This window comes from Oncorhynchus mykiss, chromosome 18, assembly GCF_013265735.2.
Source record: "Oncorhynchus mykiss isolate Arlee chromosome 18, USDA_OmykA_1.1, whole genome shotgun sequence".
Lineage (NCBI taxonomy): Eukaryota > Metazoa > Chordata > Actinopteri > Salmoniformes > Salmonidae > Oncorhynchus > Oncorhynchus mykiss.
Genome location: NC_048582.1, coordinates 8,379,546 through 8,398,041, shown reverse-complemented (window position 1 = coordinate 8,398,041; position 18,496 = coordinate 8,379,546). Strand labels below are relative to the sequence as shown.

The window sequence follows — 18,496 nt, the reverse complement described above, 5'->3', positions numbered from 1 at the left end:
GTTATAGTAGGGAAGAGACAGTCACCTTCTCCTGTTATAGTAGGGAAGAGAACAGACAGGTAAGAGACAGTCACCTTCTCCTGTTATAGTAGGGAAGAGAACAGACAGGGAAGAGACAGTCACCTTCTCCTGTTATAGTAGGGAAGAGACAGTCACCTTCTCCTGCTATATTAGGGAAGAGACAGTCACCTTCTCCTGTTATAGTAGGGAAGAGACAGACAGGGAAGAGACAGACAGGTAAGAGACAGACAGGGAAGAGACAGACAGGGAAGAGACAGATAGGGAAGAGACAGACAGGGAAGAGACAGACAGGTTAGAGACAGACAGGTTAGAGACAGACAGGGAAGAGACAGACAGGGAAGAGACAGACAGGGAAGAGACAGACAGGTTAGAGACAGACAGGTAAGAGACAGACAGGGAAGAGACAGACAGGGAAGAGACAGACACCTTGACTGTACTGGAAAGACTTCAGGGCCTGTATTCACTAAGCATCTGAGAGTAGGAGAGCTGATCTAGGATCTGGTCCTCTCTAGTATTCATTATGATCTGAAGGTTAACCGGATCCCAGATCACCACTAGCATCTGGTCCTCTCTCTAGTATTCATTATGATCTAAAAGGCTAACCTGATCCCAGATCAGCACTAGCATCTGGTCCTCTCTCTAGTATTCATTATGATCTAAAGGGCTAACCTGATCCCAGATCAGCACTAGGATCTGGTCCTCTCTCTAGTATTCATTATGATCTAAAAGGCTAACCTGATCCCAGATCAGGACTAGGATCTGGTCCTCTCTCTAGTATTCATTGTGATTTAAAAGGCAAACCTGATCCCAGATCAGTACTCCTACTCGCATATATTTTGTGAATACGGGCGTTGATCTCTGTCACGTTATCTCAACCTTATTGTATTGGACACTGTGTCATTGGGAATCAGGTTGAATGAACGATTGGATGTAAATAAATAATATTTATTGATCCCCTGAGGGATTTGTTGATTGTTACTAATGGCAACAAATAGAACATAGTAGTGGTAGTATAATAGAACATAGTAGTGGTAGTATAATAGAACATAGTAGTGGTAGCATAATAGAACATAGTAGTGGTAGTATAATAGAACATAGTAGTGGTAGTATAATAGAACATAGTAGTGGTAGCATAATAGAACATAGTAGTGGTAGTATAATAGAACATAGTAGTGGTAGTATAATAGAACATAGTAGTGGTAGTATAATAGAACATAGTAGTGGTAGTATAATATAACATAGTAGTGGTAGTATAATAGAACATAGTAGTGGTAGTATAATAGAACATAGTAGTGGTAGCATAATAGAACATAGTAGTGGTAGTATAATAGAACATAGTAGTGGTAGTATAATATAACATAGTAGTGGTAGTATAATAGAACATAGTAGTGGTAGTATAATAGAACATAGTAGTGGTAGTATAATAGAACATAGTAGTGGTAGTATAATAGAACATAGTAGTGGTAGCATAATAGAACATAGTAGTGGTAGTATAATAGAACATAGTAGTGGTAGTATAATATAACATAGTAGTGGTAGCATAATATAACATAGTAGTGGTAGTATAATAGAACATAGTAGTGGTAGTATAATAGAACATAGTAGTGGTAGCATAATAGAACATAGTAGTGGTAGTATAATAGAACATAGTAGTGGTAGTGCAATAGAACATAGTAGTGGTAGTATAATAGAACATAGTAGTGGTAGTATAATATAACATAGTAGTGGTAGTATAATATAACATAGTAGTGGTAGTATAATATAACATAGTAGTGGTAGTATAATATAACATAGTAGTGGTAGTATAATATAACATAGTAGTGGTAGTATAATATAACATAGTAGTGGTAGTATAATAGAACATAGTAGTGGTAGTATAATAGAACATAGTAGTGGTAGTATAATATAACATAGTAGTGGTAGTATAATATAACATAGTAGTGGTAGTATAATATAACATAGTAGTGGTAGTATAATAGAACATAGTAGTGGTAGTATAATAGAACATAGTAGTGGTAGTATAATATAACATAGTAGTGGTAGTATAATATAACATAGTAGTGGTAGTATAATAGAACATAGTAGTGGTAGTGTAATAGAACATAGTAGTGGTAGTATAATATAACATAGTAGTGGTAGTATAATATAACATAGTAGTGGTAGTATAATATAACATAGTAGTGGTAGTATAATATAACATAGTAGTGGTAGTATAATATAACATAGTAGTGGTAGTATAATAGAACATAGTAGTGGTAGTATAATAGAACATAGTAGTGGTAGTATAATAGAACATAGTAGTGGTAGTATAATAGAACACAGTAGTGGTAGTATAATAGAACATAGTAGTGGTAGTATAATAGAACATAGTAGTGGTAGTATAATAGAACATAGTAGTGGTAGTGTAATAGAACATAGTAGTGGTAGTATAATATAACATAGTAGTGGTAGTATAATAGAACATAGTAGTGGTAGTATAATAGAACATAGTAGTGGTAGTATAATAGAACATAGTACTGGTAGTATAATAGAACATAGTAGTGGTAGTATAATAGAACATAGTAGTGGTAGTATAATATAACATAGTAGTGGTAGTATAATAGAACATAGTAGTGGTAGTATAATATAACATAGTAGTGGTAGTATAATAGAACATAGTAGTGGTAGTATAATAGAACATAGTAGTGGTAGTATAATAGAACATAGTAGTGGTAGTATAATAGAACATAGTAGTGGTAGTATAATAGAACATAGTAGTGGTAGTATAATAGAACATAGTAGTGGTAGTATAATAGAACATAGTAGTGGTAGCATAATAGAACATAGTAGTGGTAGTATAATATAACATAGTAGTGGTAGTATAATAGAACATAGTAGTGGTAGTATAATAGAACATAGTAGTGGTAGTATAATAGAACATAGTAGTGGTAGCATAATATAACATAGTAGTGGTAGTATAATATAACATAGTAGTGGTAGTATAATAGAACATAGTAGTGGTAGTATAATAGAACATAGTAGTGGTAGTATAATAGAACATAGTAGTGGTAGTATAATAGAACATAGTAGTGGTAGTATAATAGAACATAGTAGTGGTAGTATAATAGAACATAGTAGTGGTAGCATAATAGAACATAGTAGTGGTAGTATAATATAACATAGTAGTGGTAGTATAATAGAACATAGTAGTGGTAGTATAATAGAACATAGTAGTGGTAGTATAATAGAACATAGTAGTGGTAGCATAATATAACATAGTAGTGGTAGTATAATATAACATAGTAGTGGTAGTATAATAGAACATAGTAGTGGTAGTATAATAGAACATAGTAGTGGTAGTATAATAGAACATAGTAGTGGTAGTATAATAGAACATAGTAGTGGTAGTATAATAGAACATAGTAGTGGTAGTATAATAGAACATAGTAGTGGTAGTATAATAGAACATAGTAGTGGTAGTATAATATAACATAGTAGTGGTAGTATAATAGAACATAGTAGTGGTAGTATAATAGAACATAGTAGTGGTAGTATAATAGAACATAGTAGTGGTAGCATAATATAACATAGTAGTGGTAGTATAATATAACATAGTAGTGGTAGTATAATAGAACATAGTAGTGGTAGTATAATAGAACATAGTAGTGGTAGTATAATAGAACATAGTAGTGGTAGTATAATAGAACATAGTAGTGGTAGTATAATAGAACATAGTAGTGGTAGTATAATAGAACATAGTAGTGGTAGTATAATAGAACATAGTAGTGGTAGCATAATAGAACATAGTAGTGGTAGTATAATATAACATAGTAGTGGTAGTATAATAGAACATAGTAGTGGTAGTATAATAGAACATAGTAGTGGTAGTATAATAGAACATAGTAGTGGTAGCATAATATAACATAGTAGTGGTAGTATAATATAACATAGTAGTGGTAGTATAATAGAACATAGTAGTGGTAGCATAATAGAACATAGTAGTGGTAGCAGTTGATGTTTTTCTTCCATGACACAAAACCCCAAAGCAAATCAGGGGGAGAAAAATAGATTTATTTGAGAAGGACAAATCATAGATGTTATGCTGGGAGGTAAGATGTTCAGTCTCCCCTGTCCTCAGCTTTTCTCCACAGAACAAAGAAATAGGATGCCACGTATAACCCCCCCCCCCCCCCCCCCCCACCCTAGCTTGGGGTTGACCAATCAGAAGTCCTTGCAGTACAACTGGAATGGCCAAATAACAAGTGTCCTGCTCCAGAATCAATGTACAGAACGTAGCACACGTAGCTCTGAGTAGCTCTGAGTTCAGGACTGACATTCCACAGAGTCTAAACAGCTGTTGAACTGAAAACCAACTCTTATTTACATTGACAGTTCCCTATTGACCATTGGTACTCTATCTAGTTTTTAGTACTCTATCTAGTTTTTAGTACTCTATCTAGTTTTTAGTACTCTATCTAGTTTTTAGTCTCGTCCTCTCATCCTCTGCATTGTGTATTTATCTTCCCAATATTATTAGAATAGCTTGTATCAAACACACACACATAAAAGGAGTGTGTGTGATTGTGTATGATGGTGTTCTCTGTTAGTGTGGTCTTCCAGTCGGAGCTGGTGGGAGAGTTCTGGTACCAACTGGACCTGCTGGCCCAACCTCCTGTACTCACCACCTTACCACAGAGCAGCTGTGAACTGGGAAAGTACGTACACAAACACACACACACACACACACACACAGACACACACACACACACACACACACACACACACACACACACACACACACACACACACACACACACACACACAGACACACACACACACACACACACACACACACACACACACACACACACACACACACACACACACACACACACACACACACACACAACCCCACCTAAACTGTTTGTGTTCTCAGGTGGACCAGGCTGTACATCCCACTGGTCAACCCCACAGACGAGACACTGGAGCTGGGCACGGTCAACAGCAACCCTCGCAACTTCACCCTGGAGCTGGACGCCAGCAGACCAGTTAGTACACACACACACCACATACACACACACACCACACACACACCACATACACACACACCACACACACACACACACCACATACACACACACACCACACACACACCACATACACACACACCACACACACACACAACACATACACACACACACCACACACACACCACATACACACACACCACATACACACACACCACATACACACACACCACATACACACACACACCACACACACACCGCATACACACACACACCACACACACACCACATACACACACATCATGTGTGTCCCTTTGTTTTCTGTAAAAAATATATTAATATTTTTCTTTTTTTTAAAGAGAGTAATTCATCGTTTATCCATTTTCCCATTTCCACCATCAAGGCAGTCGTAGCCTCCAATATTGTGTAAATGATGTGTACACTTCTGAGTGGCTAGTTCTCTAAGTGGTGACGTCATAAGGGTGTCAGAATACAGCTGCTCTGATCTCTCTCTCTCTCTCTCTCTCTCTCTCTCTCTAGCTCTCTCTCTCTAGCTCTCTCGCTCTCTCTCCCATCTCTCTCTCTCTCTCTCTCTCTCTCTCTCTCTAACTCTCTCTCTCTCTCTCCCATCTCTCTCTCTCTCTCTCTCCCATCTCTCTCTCTCTCTCTCTCTCTCTCTAGCTCTCTAGCTCTCTCTCTCTCTCTCTCTCTCTCTCTCTCTCTCTCTCTCTCTCTCTCTCTCTCTCTCTCTCTCTCTAACACTCTCTCTAGCTCTCTAGCTCTCTCTCTCTCTCTCTCTCCCATCTCTCTCTCTCTCTCCCATCTCTCTCTCTCTCTCTCTCTCTCTCTCTCTCTCTAACACTCTCTCTAGCTCTCTAGCTCTCTCTCTCTCTCTCCCATCTCTCTCTCTCTCTCCCATCTCTCTCTCTCTCTCTCTCTCTCTAACTCTCTCTCTCTCTCTCTCCCATCTCTCTCTCTCTCTCTCTCCCATCTCTCTCTCTCTCTCTCTCTCTCTCTCTCTCTCTAGCTCTCTCTCTAGCTCTCTCTCTCTCTCTCTCACTCTCACTCTCTCTGCTGCTTCTCACTTTCTAGGAGAAATGATCTGTTTGTCTCTCAGGCTTTTGTTTTTGGTTGCCTAGCAGCATAATGACATAATGAAGAGCATTCTGTAGATGAAGACTGATTTCTTCCTGAATAGTGTCTTTCTATTATTAGCAACCAATGTCCAGTAATTTTTCAGGTACACTACACCTTATATAAAGGATGTATAGTGCCAGTTATGAGACCAGTTGTAATTAGAGTGGCACATACACTATAACATATGGACTTGTTTATTTGCCATCTAAACTGTGTGTGTGTGTTCCTGTCTATGTCTACCTGTCTATGTCTACCTGTCTATGTCTTCCTGTCTATATCTACCTGTCTATGTCTACCTGTCTATGTCTACCTGTCTATCTCTCCAGCTCATCATAGCACCACACTCGTCCACCCAGGTTCCTGTCCGTTTCAGCCCATCAACCATCGGAGCTGGAAACCACACAGCCAAGATCTCCTTCACCTGCTCTCAGGTAAACAAACCTGTCTAACCCTAAACCACCTGTCTAACCCTAAACCACCTGTCTAACCCTAAACCACCTGTCTAACCCTAAACCATCTGTCTAACCCTAAACCACCTGTCTAACCCTAAACCACCTGTCTAACCCTAAACCACCTGTCTAACCTTAAACCACCTGTCTAACCCTAAACCACCTGTCTAGCCCTAAACCACATGTCTAACCCTAAACCACCTGTCTAACCCTAAACCACCTGTCTAACCCTAAACCACCTGTCTAACCCTAAACCATCTGTCTAACCCTAAACCACCTGTCTAACCCTAAACCACCTGTCTAGCCCTAAACCACCTGTCTAACCTGTCTGGATAGGTATAAACAGTGTAGTGGTAGATCTGAAGGGTCTGGATAGGTATAAACAGTGTAATGGTAGATCTGAAGGGTCTGGATAGGTATAAACAGTGTAGTGGTGTATCTGAAGGGTCTGGATAGGGATAAACAGTGTAGTGGTGGATCTGAAGGGTCTGGATAGGTTTAAACAGTGTAGTAGTGGATCTGAAGGGTCTGGATAGGTATAAACAGTGTAGTGGTGGATCTGAAGGGTCTGGATAGGTATAAACAGTGTAGTGGTAGATCTGAAGGGTCTGGATAGGTATAAACAGTGTAGTGGTGGATCTGAAGTGTCTGAATAGGTATAAACAGTGTAGTGGGAAAGTGCGGGGAAGAGGTAGGAAGGGTTGGAGAGAGAGGGGAAGAGGTAGGAAGGGTTGGAGGGTAAGGGGAAGAGGTAGGAATGGTTGGAGGGTAAGGGGAAGAGGTAGGAAGGGTTGGAAGGTAAGGGGAAGAGGTAGGAAGGGTTGGAGGGAGAGGGGAAGAGGTAGGAAGGGTTGGAGGGTAAGGGGAAGAGGTAGGAAGGGTTGGAGGGAGAGGGAAAGACGTAGGAAGGGTTGGAGGGAAAGAGGGGAAGGGTTGGAGGGTAAAGGGAAGAGGTAGGAAGGGTTGGGGGGTAAGGGGAAGAGATAGGAAGGGTTGGAGAGAGAGGGGAAGAGGTAGGAAGGGTTGGAGGGTAAGGGGAAAAGGGGAAGGGTTGGAGAGAGAGGAGAAGAGGTAGGAAGGGTTGGAGAGAGAGGGGAAGAGGTAGGAAGGGTTGGAGGGTAAGGGGAAGAGGTAGGAATGGTTGGAGGGAGGGGAAGGGTTGGAGGGTAAGGGGAAGAGGTAGGACGGGTTGGAGGGTAAGGGGAAGAGGTAGGAAGGGTTGGAGGGTAAGGGGAAGAGGTAGGAAGGGTTGGAGAGAGGGTGAAGGGTTAGAGGGTAAGGGGAAGAGGTAGGAAGGGTTGGAGGGTAAGGGGAAGAGGTAGGAATGGTTGGAGGGTAAGGGGAAGAGGTAGGAAGGGTTGGAGAGAGGGGAAGGGTTGGAGGCTAAGGGGAAGAGGTAGGAAGGGTTGGAGAGAGGGGAAGGGTTGGAGGGTAAGGGGAAGAGGTAGGAGGGGTTGGAGGGTAAGGGGAAGAGGTAGGAAGGGTTGGAGGGTAAAGGGAAGAGGGGAAGGGTTGGAGAGAGAGGGGAAGAGGTAGGAAGGGTTGGAGGGGAAGGGGAAGAGGTAGGAATGGTTGGAGGGTAAGGGGAAGAGGTAGGAAGGTTTGGAGGGTAAGGGGAAGAGGTAGGAAGGGTTGGAGAGAGAGGGGAATGGTTGGAGGGTAAGGGGAAGAGGTAGGAAGGGTTGGAGAGAGAGGGGAAGAGGTAGGAAGGGTTGGAGGGTAAGGGGAAGAGGTAGGAAGGGTTGGAGGGTAAGGGGAAGAGGTAGGAAGGGTTGGAGGGTAAGGGGAAGAGGTAGGAAGGGTTGGAGGGTAAGGGGAAGAGGTAGGAATGGTTGGAGGGTACGGGGAAGAGGTAGGAAGGGTTGGAGGGTAAGGGGAAGAGGTAGGAAGGGTTGGAGGGTAAGGGGAAGAGGTAGGAAGGGTTGGAAGGTAAGGGGGAGAGGTAGGAAGGGTTGGAGGGTAAGGGGAAGAGGTAGGAAGGGTTGGAGAGAGAGGGGAAGGGTTGGAGGGTAAGGGGAAGAGGTAGGAAGGGTTGGAGGGTGAGGGGAAGAGGTAGGAAGGATTGGGGAGAGAGGGGAAGGGTTGGAGGGTAAGGGGAAGATGTAGGAAGGGTTGGAGAGAGAGGGGAAGGGTTGGAGGGTAAGGGGAAGAGGTAGGAAGGGTTGGAGGGTGAGGGGAAGAGGTAGGAAGGGTTGGGGAGAGAGGGGAAGAGGTTGGAAGGGTTGGGGAGAGAGGGGAAGAGGTAGGAAGGGTTGGGGAGAGAGGGGAAGAGGTAGGAAGTGAATAAGGACTGTCTGATACAGCAGTTGGATAAGGACGGACTCACAGTACAATGGTGTAAACAATTATTGTTGATGATTCCAAAGATTCATCAAAATCAATGACATTTTTCCACTATCCATGGTTCTGAATTCTCTGCTATTTCCACACGTAACTAGGTAACCAAAATGTAATTCCTCCATCTGTCAGCTGACAATGATTTAGTTGTTGTTGTTGTCCTCCCAGTTGAAGCACTGGAGTTTCCAGCTTTGTGGTGAAGGCCTGACCCCTGGGAGGATGGAGCCTCTGTCTGTAGCCTCCCCTGTGGGATCTCATTCCTCCATCATCCTCCCCTTCAGGAACCCTACTGAACACCCAGCCCTGCTGCACCTCAGACTCACAGGTCAAACAAACACTGGACACACACTGGACACACACTGGACACACACTGGACACACACACTGGACACACACTGGACACACACTGGACACACACACTGGACACACACTGGACACACACTGGACACACACTGGACACACACACTGGACACACACTGGACACACACACTGGACACACACTGGACACACACACTGGACACAGACACTGGACACACACTGGACACACACTGGACACACACACTGGACACACACTGGACACACACTGGACACACATTGGACATACACACTGGACACACACTAGACACACACACTGGACACACACACTGAACACAAACTAGACACACACACTGGACACACACACTGGACACACACTGGACACACACTGGACACACACACTGGACACACACTAGACACACACACTGGACACACACACTGGACACACACTGGACATACACTAGACACACACTGGACACACACTAGACACACACACTAGACACACACACTGGACACACACTAGACACACACACTGGACACACACACTGAACACACACTGGACATACACACTGGACACACACTGGACACACACTGGACACACACTGGACACACACACACTGAACACACACTAGACACACACTGGACACACACACTGAACACACACTGGACACACACTGGACATACACACTGGACACACACACTGGACACACACACTGAACACACACTGGACACACACTGGACACACACTGGACACACACTGAACACACACTGGACACACACTGGACACACACTGGACACACACTAGACACACACTGGACACACACTGGACACACACACTGGACATACACACTGGACACACACACACTGGACACACACACTGAACACACACTGGACACACACTGGACACACACACTGGACACACACTGGAGACACACACTGGACACACACACTGGACACACACTAGACACACACTGGACACACACACTAGACACACACTGGACACACACACTGGACACACACTGGACACACACTGGACACACACACTGAACACACACTGGACACACACTGGACACACACTGGACACACACACTGGACACACACACTGGACACACACTGGACACACACTGGACACACACACTGGACACACACACTGGACACACACTAGACATACACTGGACACACACACTGGACACACACTGGACACACACACTGGACACACACTGGACACACACTGGACACACACACTGGACACACACTGGACACACACTGGACATACACACTGGACACACACTGGACACACACACACATATACAGTATGCATGTACAGACATAGTCCTACCCCAGACACACAGGGAAACAGTTCTAGTAGAGACATGATGGTAGTAATGGTTCATTCTCCTATCAGACGAGGAGCCCGGTCAGAAGAGATCAAGCCAGTCCTTCATCTGTGACAGGAAAGTGTTCTGCATCCCCCTCAAACAGACACAAGGTCAGTTCTTACACATCTCTGTGTCAAGCCTTACTTTAAAGGCATAGTTCCTCTGTTCTGCATCACCCTCAAACAGACACAAGGTCAGTTCTTACACATCTCTGTGTCAAGCCTTACTTTAAAGGCATAGTTCCTCTGTTCTGCATCACCCTCAAACAGACACAAGGTCAGTTCTTACACATCTCTCTGTCAAGCCTTACTTTAAAGGCATAGTTCCTCTGTTCTCCACGGTGTTAGCCTGAGTTTCAGCCTACATGTTAGATACACTAGTAAAGCTTGTCCCTCCCGTCCTCCATGTTGGCTCCAGGTGTGCGTGTGTCTGCGGGGGCCAGTGTGGACATTCCTGTGGTGTTTGCCCCTGACTCCATGCAACTGCACCAGGCCTGGCTCCTGGTTCAGCTAGAGCCCCTCTTCAACCTCCCCCGCCTGGACTCACCACTCACCACGGCCCAAAGGGACAAGTCAGTACAGTGTGTGTGTGTGTGTGTGTGCACATGCGTGTGTGTGTGTGCACATGCGTGTGTGTGTGTGTGTACACATGTGTGTGTGTGTGTGTGTGTGTACACATGTGTGTGTAATAGGTGTTTCTCTGTGTACAGGTGTGTGGAGGTAGAGAAAGACCGGGTGCGTTTGGTCCGCTGGGTCTACCCCATCCATGGCATCCCAGAGGCCCCTCCTGAACCCTCTCATCCAGCGGTGATAGAATGTGAGGCTCGCGGTCGAGTGGAGGAGAGAGTGGAGGTGCTGTTGACGGGATGTGTTCCTGGCTCCTCCGTCAGCAACACAGACACAACTCTCATCAGGGCCCCCTCCTCCGCCAGCAACACAGACACAACTCTCATCAGGGCCCCCTCCTCCGTCAGCAACACAGACACAACTCTCATCAGGGCCCCCTCCTCCGTCAGCAACACAGACACAACTCTCATCAGGGCCCCCTCCTCCATCAGCAACACAGACACAACTCTCATCAGGGCCCCCTCCTCCATCAGCAACACAGACACAACTCTCATCAGCGCCCCCTCCTCCGGAACCTCAGGTGAGATCACATCAACTTCACTGGAAGTTAGGTTTGAAGTGAGTGTGTGTTGCACGTCATTGTGTATGTTGTCGTGTGTGGGCCTGTACCCTGAGAGTGTGTGGGTCTGTACCCTGAGAGTGTGTGGACCTGTACCCTGAGAGTGTGTGGGTCTGTACCCTGAGAGTGTGTGGGCCTGTACCCTGAGAGTGTATGGGCCTGTACCCTGAGAGTGTGTGTTGTCGTGTGTGGGCCTGTACCGTGAGAGTGTGTGGGCCTGTACCCTGAGAGTGTGTGGGCCTGTACCCTGAGAGTGTGTGATGTGATTATGTAGCTAATTGTAATGCAAAATTCTGTCTCAACAGAGCATATCCAAGGTACCGTAGTCAGCTGACAATGTTCACAGTGTTCGTTAGCATAAAATGATAACTCTGGTTAAGTGAAGTCCACTTGTTCATAATCGTCACAATAATCTCCTGACAACACACACCTCATCATTCTCCTTGTAGGATGTGTCTAGTCTCCTGACAACACACACCTCATCATTCTCCTTGTAGGATGTGTCTAGTCTCCTGACAACACACACCTTATCATTCTCCTTGTAGGATGTGTCTAGTCTCCTGACAACACACACCTCATCATTCTCCTTGTAGGATCTGTCTAGTCTCCTGACAACACACACCTCATCATTCTCCTTGTAGGATGTGTCTAGTCTCCTGACAACACACACCTCATCATTCTCCTTGTAGGATCTGTCTAGTCTCCTGACAACACACACCTCATCATTCTCCTTGTAGGATGTGTCTAGTCTCCTGACAACACACACATCATCATTCTCCTTCTAGGATGTGTCTAGTCTCCTGACAACACACACATCATCATTCTCCTTCTAGGATGTGTCTAATCTCCTGACAACACACACCTCATCATTCTCCTTCTAGGATGTGTCTAGTCTCCTGACAACACACACATCATCATTCTCCTTGTAGGATCTGTCTAGTCTCCTGACAACACACACATCATCATTCTCCTTGTAGGATGTGTCTAGTCTCCTGACAACACACACATCATCATTCTCCTTGTAGGATCTGTCTAGTCTCCTGACAACACACACATCATCATTCTCCTTGTAGGATGTGTCTAATCTCCTGACAACACACACCTCATCATTCTCCTTCTAGGATGTGTCTAATCTCCTGACAACACACACCTCATCATTCTCCTTCTAGGATGTGTCTAGTCTCCTGACAACACACACATCATCATTCTCCTTGTAGGATCTGTCTAGTCTCCTGACAACACACACATCATCATTCTCCTTGTAGGATGTGTCTAGTCTCCTGACAACACACACATCATCATTCTCCTTGTAGGATCTGTCTAGTCTCCTGACAACACACACATCATCATTCTCCTTGTAGGATCTGTCTAGTCTCCTGACAACACACACATCATCATTCTCCTTGTAGGATCTGTCTAGTCTCCTGACAACACACACATCATCATTCTCCTTGTAGGATGTGTCTAGTCTCCTGACAACACACACATCATCATTCTCCTTGTAGGATCTGTCTAGTCTCCTGACAACACACACATCATCATTCTCCTTGTATGATGTGTCTAATCTCCTGACAACACACACATCATCATTCTCCTTGTATGATGTGTCTAGTCTCCTGACAACACACACATCATCATTCTCCTTGTAGGATCTGTCTAGTCTCCTGACAACACACACATCATCATTCTCCTTGTAGGATCTGTCTAGTCTCCTGACAACACACACATCATCATTCTCCTTGTAGGATGTGTCTAGTCTCCTGACAACACACACCATATTGCTGTTTTGACAAAGTCAGGGTGGATAGTGTGTGTGTGTCAAATCAAATACAATTGTATTTGTCACGTGCTTGGTAAACAACAGGTGTAGACTAACAATGATATCATTAAGCAATAAGGCCCGAGGGGGTGTGGTATATGGCCAATAGACCACAGCTAAGGGCTGTTCTTAGGCACATCTCAACGCAGAGTGCCTGGATACAGCTCTTAGCCGTGGTATATTAGTTATATACCACAAACCCCCAAGGTGCCTTATTGATATTATAAACTGGTTACCAACGTAATTAGAGCAGTAAAAATACATGTTTTATCATCTCCGTGGTATACGGTCTGATATACCACGGCTGTCAGCCAACTTGGCTGTATACACAGAGTATCAGTACTGAGTCAATGATAACTTGGCTATATACACAGAGTATCAGTACTGAGTCAATGATAACTTGGCTATATACACAGAGTATCAGTACTGAGTCAATGATAACTTGGCTATATACACAGAGTATCAGTACTGAGTCAATGATAACTTGGCTATATACAGAGAATCAGTACTGAGTCAATGATAACTTGGCTGTATACACAGAGTATCAGTACTGAGTCAATGATAACTTGGCTGTATACACAGAGTATCAGTACTGAGTCAATGATAACTTGGCTATATACACAGAGTATCAGTACTGAGTCAATGATAACTTGGCTATATACACAGAGTATCAGTACTGAGTCAATGATAACTTGGCTATATACACAGAGTATCAGTACTGAGTCAATGATAACTTGGCTGTATACACAGAGTATCAGTACTGAGTCAATGATAACTTGGCTATATACACAGAGTATCAGTACTGAGTCAATGATAACTTGGCTGTATACACAGAGTATCAGTACTGAGTCAATGATAACTTGGCTATATACACAGAGTATCAGTACTGAGTCAATGATAACTTGGCTATATACAGAGTATCAGTACTGAGTCAATGATAACTTGGCTATATACAGAGTATCAGTAGTGAGTCAATGATAACTTGGCTATATACAGAGTACCAGTACTGAGTCAATGATAACTTGGCTATATACACAGAGTATCAGTACTGAGTCAATGATAACTTGGCTGTATACACAGAGTATCAGTACTGAGTCAATGATAACTTGGCTATATACACAGAGTATCAGTACTGAGTCAATGATAACTTGGCTATATACAGAGTATCAGTACTGAGTCAATGATAACTTGGCTATATACAGAGTATCAGTACTGAGTCAATGATAACTTGGCTGTATACACAGAGTATCAGTACTGAGTCAATGATAACTTGGCTATATACAGAGTACCAGTACTGAGTCAATGATAACTTGGCTATATACACAGAGTACCAGTACTGAGTCAATGATAACTTGGCTATATACAGAGTACCAGTACTGAGTCAATGATAACTTGGCTATATACAGAGAATCAGTACTGAGTCAATGATAACTTGGCTGTATACACAGAGTATCAGTACTGAGTCAATGATAACTTGGCTGTTTACACATAGTACCAGTACTGAGTCAATGATAACTTGGCTGTATACACAGAGTATCAGTACTGAGTCAATGATAACTTGGCTGTATACACAGGGTACCAGTACTGAGTCAATGATAACTTGGCTGTATACACAGAGTATCAGTACTGAGTCAATGATAACTTGGCTGTTTACACATAGTACCAGTACTGAGTCAATGATAACTTGGCTGTATACACAGAGTACCAGTACTGAGTCAATGATAACTTGGCTATATACACAGAGTACCAGAACTGAGTCAGTGTGTGTGTGTCCATCCATGTGTTAGCAGCAGGCTTCAGGCTGGCTCTAGAAGACTTCCTATGTGAGGTGTGTTATAACAGTGATGCTGAGCGGTCCCAGCTGGAGGGCTGTGTAACCCTGTCTCTACTGAACTGTCACAGAGACCCCCACTCTGGCATCGTCTCTCTCACCATCAACCTCATCTTCACCCCTTACAAACCTCTCAGGTAACGGACATACATCACATAGACACACACACACACACAAACGTGCGCATATTACACACACACACACAAACACACGCATTTTTCACACACAAACACACTGGCTCTCAGCTCTGCACCTTCTAGAAATCCAGGTAGCAGACTAACATCTGATAAAGTGCATTACTTATAAATAATTACTCTTCAGAGACTGTATCTATTTGTGTTCCCCTCTCCCTCTCCTCCTCTACCTTCCTCCTCCCCCTCTCCCCTCCACTCCCCTATCCTCTTCCTCTCACCCTGTCCCCTCCTCTACCCTCTTCTCTTCTCCCCTCTCCTCTCGTCTCCCCTCCTCTCTTCTCCCATCCCCTCCTCCCCTCCTCTCCTCCTCTCCCTAGGTGTTCAGCTGTGCTGGCGGTTCAGTGTTTGACAGGTGGGCTCTGGAAGTTTCCCATCAGCCTCATCTCCACCGAGCCGCAGGTTGATGATGTCATCACCATTAACGCTGCAGGGCTACACAAGACCTCTGCTGTGGGCTTCAGACTGACCAGCCAGACCAGGTCAAGCTGTGTGTGTGTGTGTGTGTGTGTGTGTGTGTGTGTGTGTGTGTGTGTGTGTGTGTGTTTCTCTAACACTTACCCTGTCCATGTTTGTGTTCCTGAATGTCTATGTGGCAGGTACCCAGAGCCATTCACAGCAGGGTTCCTGCCAGGTGGAGGCAGTGAGTTCCAGGTGTGTCCCTCCTCAGGTGAGCTCCTCCCAGTGGGGTCAGCCGGTACCCTCCTCACCGTCTCCTTCACCCCCTCCATGTACAGCAAGAGACACCACGCTACGCTGCTGGTCCAGGTATGTCTGGCTAGTAACACACTACACTCCTAGCTAAAAAAGGTGCAATCTAGAAGCTAAAAGGGCTCTTCGACTGTTCCCATAGGAGAACCTCTGGAAGAACCCTTTTTGGTTCCAGGTAGAACCCTTTTGGGTTCCATGTAGAAATAGGATTCTTTCTAAATAAGGGTTCTTTCTATATAGAATCCAAAAGAGTTCTACCTGGAATCAAAAATGGTTCTACCTGGAACCAAAAAGGGTTCTCCTATGGGGAAAGCTGAAGAACCCTTTTGGAATCCTTTTTTCTAAGAGTGTAAGGATCAGGGCAACAGATACAGACACACACACCTCCGTGATTGACAGATGCTTGTCCCTCCCCCAGACAGCAGACACACACACCTCACTGGTTGACAGCTGCTTGTCTCTCCCCCAGACAGCAGGCACACACCTCACTGATTGACAGCTGCTTGTCTCTCCCCCAGACAGCAGACACACACACCTCACTGATTGACAGCTGCTTGTCTCTCCCCCAGACAGCAGACACACACACCTCAGTGGTTGACAGATGCTTGCCCCTCCCCCAGACAGCAGACACACACCTCACTGATTGACAGATGCTTGTCCCTCCCCCAGACAGCAGACATACACACACCTCACTGGTTGACAGCTGCTTGTCTCTCCTGCAGACAGCAGACACACACCTCACTGGTTGACAGCTGCTTGTCTCTCCTGCAGACACACACCTCACTGGCTGACAGCTGCTTGTCTCTCCTCCAGACAGCAGACATGCAGTGGACGTACGAGGTGAAAGGAACCACGCCTGCTTACACCCCACCCCACTCTGCCTCCTCCAATGGGAACACCTCTTCCAGGGAACTCCCTCCCACTGATGTCCGCCAGAGGAACTTTGTGTCACGGAACCTTCATCTCCCAGCCATGGCCAACTCCTCCCCCATCAAACACAGAGCCTCCGCCTCGCAGATCAGATAGAGAGATCCTTCTCACACTACACCCCCACCCCATTCCTGTGTCATTGAAATGATCATACAGGAGGTTTGAATAATTAAAGTGCCTGTACTTCACCTCGTTGTCATAATTAGATTTCTGTTGACCTCTGACCATATGAACATTCTTTTATGCACTTGGCATGACTTTGGAGACGTTCTCAGTCTGTTCTCAAATGAGATGTGTGTGTTTGGAGACGTTCTCAGTCTGTTCTCAAATGAGATGTGTGTGTTCATATGCATGTGGGGGTGAAATCCCTCTTGTCATCCAGGCCAGTGAACCAGGGGTCTTTCTCTCACCCTGAATTCCAAGACGGATGATCTCCCCTCTGATTACTTATCATGTAGTCTTAACTGGATGAAATAACAGACTCTGGTTTAGAGACAGAGAGAGAGAGAGACATTATCTCATTTATTTAGGCAGCATTAATATTCACTTGTATCGATCATATCAGAGCAAAGGTTTGGATTAGGGAATAGATTGATCCTGGATCGAGATTAGAAGGTTTGGATTAGGGAATAGATTGATCCTGGATCGAGATTAGAAGGTTTGGATTATGGAACAGATTGATCCTGGATCGAGATTAGAAGGTTTGGATTATTACTGTCTCTGTCCATTATCACGTTGTACTGAACTCTACCTGAGACTGTCTCTGTCCATTATAATGTGGTACTGAACTCTACCTGAGACTGTCTCTGTCCATTATAATGTGGTACTGAACTCTACCTGAGACTGTCTCTGTCCATTATCACGTTGTACTGAACTCTACCTGAGACTGTCTCTGTCCATTATCACGTGGTACTGAACTCTACCTGAGACTGTCTCTGTCCATTATCACGTGGTACTGAACTCTACCTGAGACTGTCTCTGTCCATTATCACGTGGTACTGAACTCTACCTGAGACTGTCTCTGTCCATTATCACATGGTACTGAACTCTACCTGAGACTGTCTCTGTCCATTATCACGTGGTACTGAACTCTACCTGAGACTGTCTCTGTCCATTATCACGTGGTACTGAACTCTACCTGAGACTGTCTCTGTCCATTATAATGTGGTACTGAACTCTACCTGAG

General features: G+C 44.5%; 1 protein-coding gene across 1 annotated transcript in view; it reads left to right on the top strand.

Moving 5' to 3' along the window:
• Positions 1-18,162, top strand: part of LOC110502326 (cilia- and flagella-associated protein 47) — an 89,493-nt gene extending 71,331 nt beyond the window's left edge. Inside the window, exons 51-61 of the mRNA XM_036951399.1 lie at positions 4,608-4,715; positions 4,937-5,048; positions 6,491-6,595; positions 9,119-9,275; positions 10,670-10,753; positions 11,061-11,214; positions 11,353-11,789; positions 15,438-15,615; positions 15,990-16,151; positions 16,269-16,437; positions 17,194-18,162. Coding sequence (XP_036807294.1) covers positions 4,608-4,715; positions 4,937-5,048; positions 6,491-6,595; positions 9,119-9,275; positions 10,670-10,753; positions 11,061-11,214; positions 11,353-11,789; positions 15,438-15,615; positions 15,990-16,151; positions 16,269-16,437; positions 17,194-17,406 — 1,879 coding nt within the window. The 3' untranslated portion in view covers positions 17,407-18,162. The remainder of the gene's footprint in view (positions 1-4,607; positions 4,716-4,936; positions 5,049-6,490; positions 6,596-9,118; positions 9,276-10,669; positions 10,754-11,060; positions 11,215-11,352; positions 11,790-15,437; positions 15,616-15,989; positions 16,152-16,268; positions 16,438-17,193) is intronic.
• The last annotated feature ends 334 nt before the right edge of the window (positions 18,163-18,496 follow it).